The following is a 13,006-nucleotide window of genomic DNA, read 5'->3' as shown; positions in this document are numbered from 1 at the left end:
CTTGATTTTATACACCTGTGGCCACGGAAGTGATTGGAACACCTGATTTAAATTATTTGGATGGGTGAGTGAATACTTTTGTAAATATAGTGTACTTCATCAGTGGCTGAGTATGTAGCTTTTGTCCTCACACTTACATGTCCAATCATTCAGCAGAGATCATTCACCCATACCTACCCATGTGTATGGGTGAATGATCCCTGCGGGTTAATCAATGCCAGTGTCTAATTTTATTTGGAAAACTGGATAACTGTGCGGTTAGTATTAAAAAATTGTGTCAATCATCTGCTTCAGTTAATTGGATGGGACTCACTGCAGAAGGGGGGACATTCAAGGTGTATTTGGCCCCTTCCATGGTCACATTTAACACCAGATAGACTGTTGATGTAATTTCAAACCCATGAAACTACCTTTTTTTCTTTTAGTTATAATCACTTACATTTACCACTCTCATTCTACAGGCAGGGAATAACTTATTGTTGTCATTGATAGGCCTCAATATTATCTAGACCAGTCCAATGCAAGACTGCTGTCAAAAAAGATTTTTTTCAATCAACCGACAAGAATATAAACATGTACTGTAGCTATTCTGCACACAAACTTGAGGAAGGGAGCCAAAGGATAAAGTTCAATTTGTAAAAGCTTCTTTGTGACTGACAATTCGCTTCCTGTGTCGAGAAAATAAGAAAAGTGGATACTTTAAGTTTTGCTAACATTAGATGTTTTTCCAAAGTAGACCACTTAACTTGTCACACTAGAAACAGAAAAGGTATTGCTAAAATGTTTAGAAAGCTCTGCTCCAGGTTAGTATCCTTGTGTGTCATGCCAGCAGGTCTTCATGAAAATGTCAGTGCCCTGAAAATGGCATACTTAATTTTATGCAGCCATTATGAAGGTTATTATTCTAAAAGGACAGACGTATCACAGTTATGACATAATGACACTTTTAACAACTTAACAATGCTTACACTGTGAGGAGGTTGAACTGTAAGTCAAAGCAAAGAAGATTTCACATTAGCTCTATTAAGTAGCTCTAGCAGTTCATGTTATGTAAACTTGTCAACCACATTATGGTGGCACGTAAGACAAGTGTGTTCCCATGCTAACTATGAGAAAATGAGAGACGAGGCAGTACAATTCTCTCTACAGTCATATGGTGTCTTTTCTGAACTCATCTGTGTGTCTGCTTACAGTGTCTTTCTTTTCTTCTGTACAATTTAAGCCATATAATGAGTGTGAAAGACAAAGCCTTTTAAACCTTCCAACATGTCTTTTTAGTGTGTGAGATCTCCACAGACTGAACATGAATGACAAAGCAGACCATGAATTTATGTGCTAGACAGATGAGCCCAGAGAAAGAAGAGGTGGTCCTGTATGTAAAAGGAAGAAAGGATTTTAAAAAAAGAAAAACAGAGAGGGTGACAGAGAGGAGCCAGTGGAGCAATGGAGTGGAAGGAAGAGGCGGGGCACTGATTGTGAGCAGGAAGACGGTGTGACAGCTGCTAATCAGATTAGCCTCAGCCTTGGCTGTCTAATGAGCATCCTCCTTTGTGACAGTCATCTCACAATGCTGTCAACCATGAACACGCGCTCAACGAGATTCTCTATAGCCTCTACTCTGCAGCCAGATTAGGAAGGGAATGCATCGGAATGGAACCAAAACAAAAGCCAGAGAGAGAGAGGGAGTGAAAAAAGAGGAGAGAAGGGATGCTGAAGACTCAGTGGGGAAGTTTCATTCATGTGTGAGCGCTGCGGATCACAGAACTCTCCCCTCTAATGCTCAAGTATCTCTCCGCCAGAAGGATGTGTTTCCTCCAGTCCCACACAGTCTCTCTCTGGGCCGATTGTCTGTGTTTCTGTCTCAGTGTCTTTACAACACAAGATTCCCTCCAAGACTTCAGAGTGATTCGGAGCACAGCTCAACATCTACTCAACTGAAACTGAAGCCGAGCACAGCTAGGATTAATTGCTTGGCACTCTTTTGAGCTGCACAGAAAAGTCAAATCACATGTCGTCACTGCAGCTGAGAGAATATGGTCTCGCACATCGCAGGCTAGAGGTTTCTTATTAATAAGAGAGAATATGTGAGGTGGGGGAAGGGGAGATCCAGAGCCTGTGTCATATTGAGGGTAATGACCTGTCTGGGTGTCTTCATCATGTCACGAGGATAATGATCAGGGATACTTGGGCCATTGCATAAGCCATCTACCATGAGCTGATTCTAACGTCCATTTAATATAGGAGGAACCAGCCAACCCCCAGTTCATATTATTAAGTTTGATTTTATGTTTTATTGATGCTGCATTTCCTTACTGTCGTCATTGAGGTCCTTATGAAAACATTTTCTTTCTTACAGGGTCCTCCAGGACAGCATGGCCCGAGAGGCCCTCAGGGGCCCATCGGTGGAGAGGTAAAGTTTGCTCCTTTTACAATCAGGGCTCTGTATTTGAACATTAATATATCAATATATAACAGAGACAAACCTGCTAAGGATGAGGTCTGTACGCATATGGGTAGAGTAGGTCAAAGAAGAATTTAAAAACATGAAGAATAGAGACCTTTTCAGCTGGAAACAAACTTTTCATTTTGTACATTTTCTAAAAGAGTTTTCATGAATAAAACATTTTAGATTAACAAATGAAGGATACAAAAATCTGCCTTTAATCAACTTTAGCAAATGCATAAGCATGATCCCATTCATTGAAGAATTCTAACCAGGATAGTCAGCACGATCTGTTTTTCAAAATAAAGGAATGATCATTTTTTATTTAATAAATCTCATTTTAATCTCTTCTTTTTGCTATTAGGCTTACATTTGTGAGTCATTTCACTATGATTAAGATGTTTTTTTTTTCTAATTTTCTTTGTATCTTTGAAGGAAAATCAATACTTTTGTTAATTAAAATTATGTAGTTCAAAGTTTTCAATGAACTTACTTTCACAATGGTAAAATTGTACACAGCCTGTGAGAAAATTGGAGTGCTGGTATTATCAAGTCATTGTAGCTTCATGCCCTTATGAGTCATGAAGACATGATGTTTTTTCAACTTTGGAATGGAAGAAACTTTGAAAACACAGTGTTACCGTGCATCAAAGTGGACAATAGCTTATCCTAACACAGCACAGACACTTGATATGTTATAGCCCCTCATATCTTTACACACAGTCTCCTCATATGAACACTTCCTGCCACAGACCCTCCTCTGCTTTTGAAACTTGAATTATTAAATAGTATAAGAATATCATCCCTGTGAGAGAGTTATATTTACTGCTCTATGAATCATTAAGAAGTATAAGACTATCATCAGAGGCAGTTATATTTACCTCAAGTAATGGCCGACTCTACAGCCTTTCACAGTGGTCAATTATTCAGCAGCAAGCTGCAGAATCTGTATGAGCCACGCTAGTACTTTATCACAGGATGCATGGAAACACAGCTGAGCGGAGATGGTGGGATTCATAAATGGATAGATACAGAAATAGTGGAAGAGAGCAAAATGGGGAGGGCTTGCATTTGAGGGAAGCAGTTGACAGCAGGAGCTCAGTGTTACTGCATGGCTGTACTCAGCCCTCATGTTTGTGCACTCTAGCGAAAAACATGCTTTTACTGGGTTTGTACCGAGACACAAGGCCTGAAACACTGACACACGTGTGCACACTGACATGCATGCACACATACACATACACATGCAAAAGCAAACAAACAACATGATTGAGAAGGGGGAAATAGCACTCACCCCACTGTGTGACTCAGACACTATCCACTGAGCAAACCTGACACACAATATTTCTCCCTGTGTTGTGATTATTCTGTTCCAGTTTGAGCATTCAGCAAGCGGAAATGCTGACAAACAACAACAAGAAAAAAAAAATCTGCACCCACAGCTTGATTCTAAAAAAATGAAATGAATATTTTAAGTATGCCCTTGTTTTATGATCTTTTTTGTTGAACTAGTTCTCCCTCTCTTCTGCAGGGTGCACCTGGGTTGCCAGGTGGAGTTGGTCAGCCTGGAAACGTTGGGGAGAAGGTCAGCTTTTCCATCAGCCACTAGACAATATGTGAATGTGAATATACGTGAAATCATGATGGTTAATATGTGTTAGTTTTTGTGCTGTTGTGTGTGTAGTATTTTCATGTAACCAATAGTTCTTTCTCTATCAGGGTGAGGACGGAGAAGCTGGAGACCCGGGGTCACCTGGAGAGACTGGCATGCCTGTGAGTCACTTTTGTATCTGGCATCTTCTCTTTCCTTTGTCTCTTTCCTGTTTAAACTGATATTCATTTCATATTCCCATGTGCCAGGGTTCTAAAGGTGATGTGGGAGAAAAGGGGGACACCGGCCCTCCAGGTGCTGCTGGGCCTCCTGGACCCAGAGGGACACCAGGGGAGGATGGATCCAAAGGCAACCTTGTGAGTGTCTGTCTCTCTGGATCAGCGGCTCTTACTTATTCCAGCAGTCAGTTTTTTAATGCAGGGGTTCTCAAACATTTCGAGGCTAGGGACCCCTTACAGCGCAGAAAATTTTCCAAGGACCCCCCCATAACCCTCACGCTGATTAAACATATGTTAACCGCCATTTTTCATCCTACATGCTGTACTTTAAACTCTTCAACCTAGATACAAGCTCTTGTCCAGTTGAGTGTGGCTTCTTACTTTTTGCGATTCTTTGAGCAGCCAAATAAGAAGCCTTCTGTGTTTTTTCTGAGGTTGTGGTCAGGTTCACCATTCGTGTTTTCTGGCGTCTGTATTCCTCACCCTTTCATTGGAAAAGAATTTTTGTTTTGTTCTTAAACTCTGTTTTGTTATCACATGACGCTTTGACTTGGCAGGCTTCATGGCTCTACATGAAGGGACACAACACACTTTTGGTCTTCCGTCTAATAAAAAAACAAAACTCGAGATAGCTGTCATCATATTTACTCAGTTTTAGCTGGTTTGGGCCTAGCATAACTTGAAGAGTTGGATGCGCTTGAATATTTATCCATTGTTTCTAGCTGAACCTGCACACCAAACGCAACCTGAGCAAACTGACTGATGCGTGACAAGTGATAGATTTACGTGATATCTCACAATCATATCTGAGTTTTAATTGGCCCAAAGCTGACTTATGTAGGAATTAATAGTTTAGTATGGTTGTTTATGGCGCTTTGGTCCCTATATGTATTTATTTTATTTTGAATGGCATGGCATTACTTTAATCATTTATTTTGTATTATTCGGCAGACCCCCAAGCTGTGGTTTGCGGACCCCCAGGGGTCCCCAGACCCCAGTTTGAGAACCACTGTTTTAATATCATCTCATACACTGGATGGTTGCTAATCTGCTATTTGTGCATGTAGGGCCCTATTGGATTTCCTGGCGACCCAGGGCCCCCTGGAGAATCCGGTGTCAATGTAGGTATTTTTGCTGTAATTGTTATATTTTTTCGTTTATTTTCATTATAGTTTAGTAATTCTTTTCAAATTAAATTTTGTCATACAGGGTGTGGATGGTGGTCCAGGGCCTAAAGGAGACAACGGAGAGACCGGCAAAGCAGTATGCAGTGATTGTTTTTCAGTACCATTAAACCAATGGTGATAATACTCACACCACTTGTATGCCAAGAAGTATTTCTCTAGGACATACTTTTTTTTTGTTGTTGTTTGTTTTTTATAATTACAGCTGGTAATTTGACTGCATTGGACTGTGCTTCTATCCAACTAAACTCATTTTGTCTGTTTTTGTCAGGGACCTCCGGGAGCCTCAGGGGAGCCTGGTCCTACAGGTCCTCCTGGAAGGAGGGTAAGCACTAGGGCTGGGTATTTCTAACCACCTCGTGTTACGATGTGCATATCTTTTACAGTATTCCCAACAGTTGTTGAAAGTTATAATTTACAAGCAACAATTTCTATGTCTACTTAGGGTCATATAGGAGCTGCCGGGAAAGAAGGGAAGCAGGGGATGAAGGGAGCCAAGGTAAGCACATCTACATTTGTATTTTTATTGTCTTTTATGTGCATACTGTTTTGCATCTAACACCTGGTCGTCCATGCCTGTACCTTTAACTCTGCAGGGGACCCAAGGAACCCAGGGACCGGTGGGGAAGACTGGCCCAGTGGGACCTCAAGGACAGCCAGGGAGGGCTGGCCCAGAGGGTTTACGAGGTATCCCAGGTCCCGCTGTGAGTATACAAAACGGCCACATACTTACACAGATTCAGTCTCCGTTGAGTCTAAAGTAATACTATTACTGATGCTGAACCATGTTTAATCAAAGCTTCGACATACTGTTAGATGGTCTTAAAATCTTGTTTTATTTTCAGGGGGAGCAAGGGCTAAATGGGCCACCAGGACAAACTGGACCACCAGGACCATTAGTAAGATCCTTTTATTTGGTATTAACAGAGTTAACAAAATAAGAAGGATGACAACTAATGCATGTGACACTGTTAACAGGGACCTCCAGGACTTCCAGGATTAAAAGGAGACCCAGGAAACAAGGGAGAAAAAGTGAGTGTTAAGCTCATGACACTCGCTATCCCAGTTAAACTCTTGAAATCAAACATAATGAGGCATATCTTTGTCTGCAGGGTCATGGTGGGCTAATCGGCCTTATTGGCCCACCTGGAGAACCTGGTGAAAAGGGAGACAGAGGCCTGCCAGGCAATCAGGGAATACCTGGACCTAAAGGAGATGAGGTATGAGGTGCACATCTCTACATAATACATCAGATTAACATACTAATGCCAGGTTTTTTACACTAACATATTGTTGTCCTTTTATGCAGGGTGTGACTGGTTCACCTGGTCCCACTGGTCCACTGGGGCCTCCGGGTCTGTCAGTAAGTGATACAGCTACTTCAGCAACTTAAATGGTTCTCATGTTCAATGACTGAATGATGTTTTAAAACAAAAAGTTGAAAAATCATGTAAAGTCAGGAAGAAAAAGATTGGCTCCTAGATACTGTCTCTCAAATAAAAAATTAAAGTGTTTGATAATTTTGTATAACACTGATGCTTCATTTAAGAGTCGGACTTCAGTGATTTTAGTTAATGATTCAGTCTTAGAAAAAGGGCCCAGCTTTATTTATGTCCAGGAAGCAGGGTTTCCTTTTTTAAATCATAAATAAAAGGAATAAAAATGAATAAGTATTATTAAAAGTAAAAGCATTTTGTAAATAGTCCTCCTTATCTCCAAGCAGGTGTCAGAGTTTCCAGTGAAGAGCTATTGATTATTTTGCAGTTTTTAGATGAGTCAAAGTTAGTTCCGTAATCTAAACCAGTATTGCTTTTTTTTTTTTTTTTACTTACCTTTTCCTTTCTTCCTTAAGGGTGCACCTGGTGAGAAAGGATCGAAGGGAGAAATGGTGAGTCCAGTCATCTATCTAATTTACACTCTGTCATTCCTGTACTCACACCTCCGCATGGTTAGCAGCTGCTGGGAACATATGCTGTGAGAGGAAAAAAGTGTTTGTTGGCTTAAATGTAGCATGCTCCGTAATCATAATGCTTTTTGGTGTTTACTGCATGTCTTTGGAACTAAAAGCCTGCTGTACAGCCACGCTTGCCTTGTGTGAGATTTTTCCACACATTTTTCCCTTTTAATAGGATTTGGTTTTGGTTTGTGTGATGTTATGAAAGCCACTATAGTGTGTCTTTAGAGCCCAGGCTTTGACCACAGAGTGCTGATGCACATAGCTGGATAATCCTATAAAGCACCAGCCATATCTAGCTGGATAAAGCTGGAATTTGGCCAAGTGGTGTGAGAGGGGCTTCAGGTAAGATCTGCATGACATAAAGTTTTGTCTTTTCTACTCCCTAGGGTGTTGTTGGTCCCAGAGGAGATACAGGCCCTGCTGGCCCCCCAGGACCCCCAGTAAGTACAACCAGTGTTCCACAACATGGCCTTCACTGTGGCTTCTTAGTTCTCTTCCTTTTCCTTTCACCTCTTGCTATAACCTGCTTTTTGTGTGCTAGGGAGCCCCTGCAGAAATGGTTCAGCCCCTGCCGATCAGGGAGGGGAAACGGAAGAGACGAAGACACGCTGAAAAGGACAGAGGGGCATCCCCACCCAGGGAGGAGGATGTGGGTCTGGGTATAGATGAATTACTCCAGGGAGATCAGCCTCTGGAGGAAGCTGAGGGAATGGAAGAAGTTTTCGCCATCCTGTCCTCTATGAAGACAGAGGTAGATGTGATGAGGAGACCCCTAGGAACCTTTGAGAGCCCTGCCCGGACCTGCAAGGAGCTGATGATGGTCCAACCCAGCTTTAAAGATGGTTAGCAAAGATTTGCTTTAAATTGATGACTTTTTTGCCATCTCCAAGCCTTAATTAAGAAAAAATACATTAATTTAGAACTTTGTTCTCACATATAACATTTGTTAGGTTGAGGTGGGGGTTCTTCATCCTTTTTCAGTTGCATGTTATTATCCTGTTACCCACGATGTCTTCATTATATCCACATCCACACTGCTTGATTGATGTCCTTTGTCTATGCTCTCTGAAGGGGACTATTGGATTGATCCTAACCAGGGCTGTCACCGAGACTCCATCAAGGTCTACTGTAACTTTACAGCTGATGGAGAAACGTGTCTTTACCCTGACAAGAGGATTGAGATGGTAAGTCTCCAATCTCTTGCTGTCAGCCTTTACAAAGCCGACCTCGTCGTATCATATCAGAGCACAAATCACTCCCTCTATCCCTCGAGCCTTAAATTTGACTCAGCATCCTCCCTCTCTCTCCTGCTGTGTGCCTAGGTGAAATTAGCAGCCTGGAACAAAGAGAAGCCAGGAAGCTGGTACAGCCAATACAGGAAAGGAAAGCAGGTAAAAAAATATTTAAAAAAAAAGAGAAAGAAAAAAAAAAAAACCTACACCCTAACATTACTCTCAGCTGGATTCAAATGCCAGCCAATTTTCAGCTGAATTACTCATCTTAATTGAGAATGTTTGAATAATACTAATGCATATGATTAAGTATCCAGTGTTACTACAAGTGTGTTCAGATGACTGTGGTAGAGGCTTGCATGTGTGTCCTTCCATGTGCACATGACTGCGTGTGATTATATTTTGTTTATTTGTCAATTTGTGCATCTTATAATTTGGTATTAATTTATTCGACCATGTGCAAAAAGAACTGATTTGATGTTGCCAGCAGCTGATTTCGGCAGTCTGGATGACTCACACAAAGCAGCTCTGTCTCATTGACTCACATTCAGGGCAGCATGCTCAAAGCACTGGCCTTTCATGTGCACCTGATCAGATGTCTCATAACCCTCTCAGATTATCACAGAGCTGCCAGCACAAATGCAATTCACTGAAATTTCACTCTCTGACTCCTCGGATCTGCTTAAGTTTTTCTTTTTAATTTCCTAACTCTCTTCTTAGCTTAGCTTTGCTTTAACAATTCTGAATAGAAGCTGTTGCAACTTTTTCCCTATGTGCTTACATGAACTCCGTCATAAGCAAATGTTGGGAGATTTATAATATCAAATTTGTTTTACCCAGATTATAGGCTCAGGCATGTTTTGGAGGCTGTAATCTCTTTCAAAGAAAACTTGTATTTTTTTTTTCATTCAAAGAGATTTCATGGTTTTAAAAGAAATGCTCTTATAAATGTGTGGTTTGTGTATGTAATATATTTGTCTGCCATGCAGTGTACTAATGTTTATGTGTCTGTGCAATCCAGTTCTCTTACATTGACAGGGATGGGAACCCTGTGCATGTAGTCCAGCTGACCTTCCTGAAACTACTGAGTGCCACAGCCAAGCAGAGTTTCACCTACACCTGCCAGAACTCTGCAGGCTGGTTTGACAGCATCACCCGCTCCTACCAGCATGCACTCCGCTTCAGGGGCAGCAATGATGAGGAACTGACACAAGCCAAAAGCCCCTTCATCAGTGCAGTGCATGATGGATGCCAGGTCAGTGCAGGGATGTGCCAGAGAAATATGAATAAGCCTAAATGGAACTAATGTGATTATCAGTAGCGATGTAATAAATAAGTAGTCATAGATTAACTTACTTGAACAGACCAGAGATTGGGAATAACTACTTTATTGAACTAAGCGGAGCAAATTCTAACAATGGTATTTTTTTTTCCTGTTCAGTCCCGCAAAGGTCAAGAAAGGACGGTTCTAGAGATTGACTCCCCCTCAGCAGAGCTGCTGCCTATTATGGATGTGGCTCCAGCAGACTTTGGCAACAGCAACCAGAAATTTGGATTTCAGGTTGGACGAGTTTGCTTCAATGGCTAACATCAAACCAACGAACAACCAAAAAATGGACCTTGACAGCAAGTTTTAGTAAGATAAACTGGACTTTACCACTGTTCTGCCAAGTAATATTTATTATATTCTGGTCCTGTATGAGGTTGGTTTGTGGGACATTATTTAAGACTCTTCCACAGCCGATGAAATATGTTCTACGGCTTTACAACGAGAAGAATGTCAAGAACAAGGACAAGCAACATCGGTGGGAACAAAGCACATTTACCAAAGGGAAAAATTCCAGTTAGATGTATTTAATTTTAAGTGTTTTTTATGCCACTGTTTGTGTTTGCTGTATTCTATAGATAATATGGAGTGCACCTCTTTCTGACTACAAGTCAGACCTGTGTAGAAAAGAATTGTCCGTCATTCGGCGGTGTGGGATCACTGAAGTAGGACTTTTCGTACTATGGATGAACTAGTTGCTACCTAATGTTTTAAATAGACTGCAGCTGAGTTAATCTGAGTAAAGAGGTGCTGTCTTACTCATCTGCATGCTCAGATTTCACCCTAATGACAATTGCATAGCAGTTGTGAACTAGCCTAGCATATTAATTCCACACAAGCAAGTAATTAATTTCCTGTGTGCAGGAATGATAAATTGTCCTTTTTACCCTTCAACTGCAGTTTGCTCAGTGAATTACACTGATTAGTATTCAATAGGCATAGCTAGTTATTGAACCCAACACTTACTTGAACGGATAAGGTTGTTTCCTTTATTGGACTGCCTCCTTCCTTGGGCTTAATAATATGCTTTTTGAACCCTCCATGTTTTCAAGGACTAAAACTTGCCATACCAACATTCTTTCTGTTGAGGTATTTACTTAGTCTGGCATACCTCTGCTACTAGGTTGGGGCTATTTAAGGGCAAGAATTAATAGCATGCTGATTGAAAATGTTCTCCAGTCTAGTCTTGTAGTCCTTTATAGAGAGAGACATGTCACGCATCTCTTGAAAGCATTTTGTAACTGCTGACATAACCTGTATTCACTTCCTGGCCAACTCACAGGGTTTTGTTTCTGTTATTTGTCTCATGTGTTGAATTCGATAGAATTGTTAGGCTGTTCATTTGACATTATTTGCTCTTCAGTGGTGCTAAAGATGATTCTGTTATTTTTATGACACTGTATTTGTGTGTCTTTGGGTGCAGGATTATAGGACAAGAGAGGGAGAGGGTTATTGCTCTTTCAGCAGCACAAAACACCCTCAGAGGCTGGGGACTAGTCTACTGTGTTTTTTGCACATCTTCTGGCTGATTGTGCCAATTTCACAGGGCCAGTGAAAGGAGGGCAGGGACAGTACAAAGCAATGTGGTTTATCGCTTTAAAGAGAAAATCCACTCTGAAATCACATTTTGCTGTTCCACTGATTTTAAACGGTAAATCCACTCTCTAGAATACAGACAACTGTCAGCCTAAATAAGAAATTACTACATCAGGACTGGGGTTATTATCGGGTAGCATTTTTAAATCTTTATCCGTGGAGGAATTTTTGTTTCATTTGAATACCATTTACAAATGTAGAGATGTGATTTAAAATTATGTCCTCACATTCAGCCGTGTTATTCTATTATTCACTGTCTGTGGAGCAGCTGCACGATTCGTTTTTGGATGACATTATTACCACAGTCTGTCTCTGCCTATCGGCCTGAACTGATGCTTTAAATAAACAAACAGAACTGTGAAATATCACTGTAACGACAAATGTATGTGATCTTATTTTACTGCTGATTTTCCCTTTAGGAAATTACATTTCTCAGTGCTCTGCCTGCCTCCTCCAAGTCAAGCAGTAGACTGTCTATCCAGTGCTTATTTAGCAACTTATTCCCCCTGTTCTATTCGTTTGATGACATTTAAACATTCTCGTTATCAACCCCACTCTTTCTGTCCCATCCTGCACTGCCTGTCCTGTGTATATTGTTTGTTGAACTAATTTTATAAACTGTAAAGTTATTCTGAGGACTTTATGAGCAGTAACCATTTGCCTGTATGAATAACAAATGCATTTGTCAAAATTTGACTGGTGAATCAAAATAAATAAGAAATCCATCTCCTAATGTTTCTTCTTCTCCAGAATTATGTAGGCGGGTTAGAACAATAACCAGGGGAGCATGCGGCCGTCTAAGAAGTCCAGTCAGGGTGTAATAGACAAACAAGGCTCTTCATTACAAACTAGTTCTGCAACATTCCCTCAACAAGCTTGCAATCAGCATCCCAGCACAGCCGATGTAATCAACTCTGATTTGCTCTCCAGTTCATTTATTTCAATTAGCTCTGTTTCAGTCCTCTAGAGGGGAAGAAGGGAGGAGACAGACGGGGGGTTGATGGGGGATGTGAAGAAGAGAAGAGGTCAGTCAGGAAATGGCTGTGGGCAGAAAACAGCAGAGGAGGCAAGCTCTGCTGGATTTTTAAGAGCTGTTATTATGGATATTTCTGTCAGACAAAAAAAAGACAAAAGGAAATAGTAAAAGTCCCAGTCATTACTTTATTTAAGCCAGTGTCTGACTTTGTCTTTAAAACTATTTCATCATACCCGCTTTCTCACACTCCTGCTCCCTGCCTACTTATCTCTGTTGCAACCACAAACACACACAATAATTGCTTTTTGCTGTGTTCACACAGACTCAAGCACGCAGACAACACACACGCATACACACACAATCTAAAGCCTATTCTCTCACACATTTAAGTACAAGGCGCTCATCCCCTTTGGGGCCCGTTGTTCAAGGTTAGCGTCAAAGGCAGAATAAAGGTTACCATG

General features: G+C 41.0%; 1 protein-coding gene across 1 annotated transcript in view; it reads left to right on the top strand.

The window, feature by feature from the left end:
* col5a3a (collagen, type V, alpha 3a) overlaps positions 1 to 12,296 on the top strand; it is a 58,174-nt gene extending 45,878 nt beyond the window's left edge. Inside the window, exons 48-67 of the mRNA XM_041777660.1 lie at positions 2,357 to 2,410; positions 3,975 to 4,028; positions 4,163 to 4,216; positions 4,304 to 4,411; positions 5,341 to 5,394; positions 5,483 to 5,536; positions 5,729 to 5,782; positions 5,903 to 5,956; positions 6,054 to 6,161; positions 6,303 to 6,356; positions 6,436 to 6,489; positions 6,570 to 6,677; positions 6,767 to 6,820; positions 7,310 to 7,345; positions 7,801 to 7,854; positions 7,956 to 8,256; positions 8,486 to 8,598; positions 8,737 to 8,805; positions 9,668 to 9,901; positions 10,088 to 12,296. Of these exons, the coding sequence (XP_041633594.1) occupies positions 2,357 to 2,410; positions 3,975 to 4,028; positions 4,163 to 4,216; positions 4,304 to 4,411; positions 5,341 to 5,394; positions 5,483 to 5,536; positions 5,729 to 5,782; positions 5,903 to 5,956; positions 6,054 to 6,161; positions 6,303 to 6,356; positions 6,436 to 6,489; positions 6,570 to 6,677; positions 6,767 to 6,820; positions 7,310 to 7,345; positions 7,801 to 7,854; positions 7,956 to 8,256; positions 8,486 to 8,598; positions 8,737 to 8,805; positions 9,668 to 9,901; positions 10,088 to 10,234 (1,818 nt within the window). The 3' untranslated portion in view covers positions 10,235 to 12,296. The remainder of the gene's footprint in view (positions 1 to 2,356; positions 2,411 to 3,974; positions 4,029 to 4,162; positions 4,217 to 4,303; positions 4,412 to 5,340; positions 5,395 to 5,482; positions 5,537 to 5,728; positions 5,783 to 5,902; positions 5,957 to 6,053; positions 6,162 to 6,302; positions 6,357 to 6,435; positions 6,490 to 6,569; positions 6,678 to 6,766; positions 6,821 to 7,309; positions 7,346 to 7,800; positions 7,855 to 7,955; positions 8,257 to 8,485; positions 8,599 to 8,736; positions 8,806 to 9,667; positions 9,902 to 10,087) is intronic.
* The last annotated feature ends 710 nt before the right edge of the window (positions 12,297 to 13,006 follow it).

The sequence above is a fragment of the Cheilinus undulatus genome, linkage group 21, assembly GCF_018320785.1.
Source record: "Cheilinus undulatus linkage group 21, ASM1832078v1, whole genome shotgun sequence".
NCBI classification, from domain to species: Eukaryota; Metazoa; Chordata; class Actinopteri; order Labriformes; family Labridae; genus Cheilinus; species Cheilinus undulatus.
Note: the sequence above shows the minus strand (reverse complement) of the source record. Positions and strands in the feature narration are given on the sequence as shown.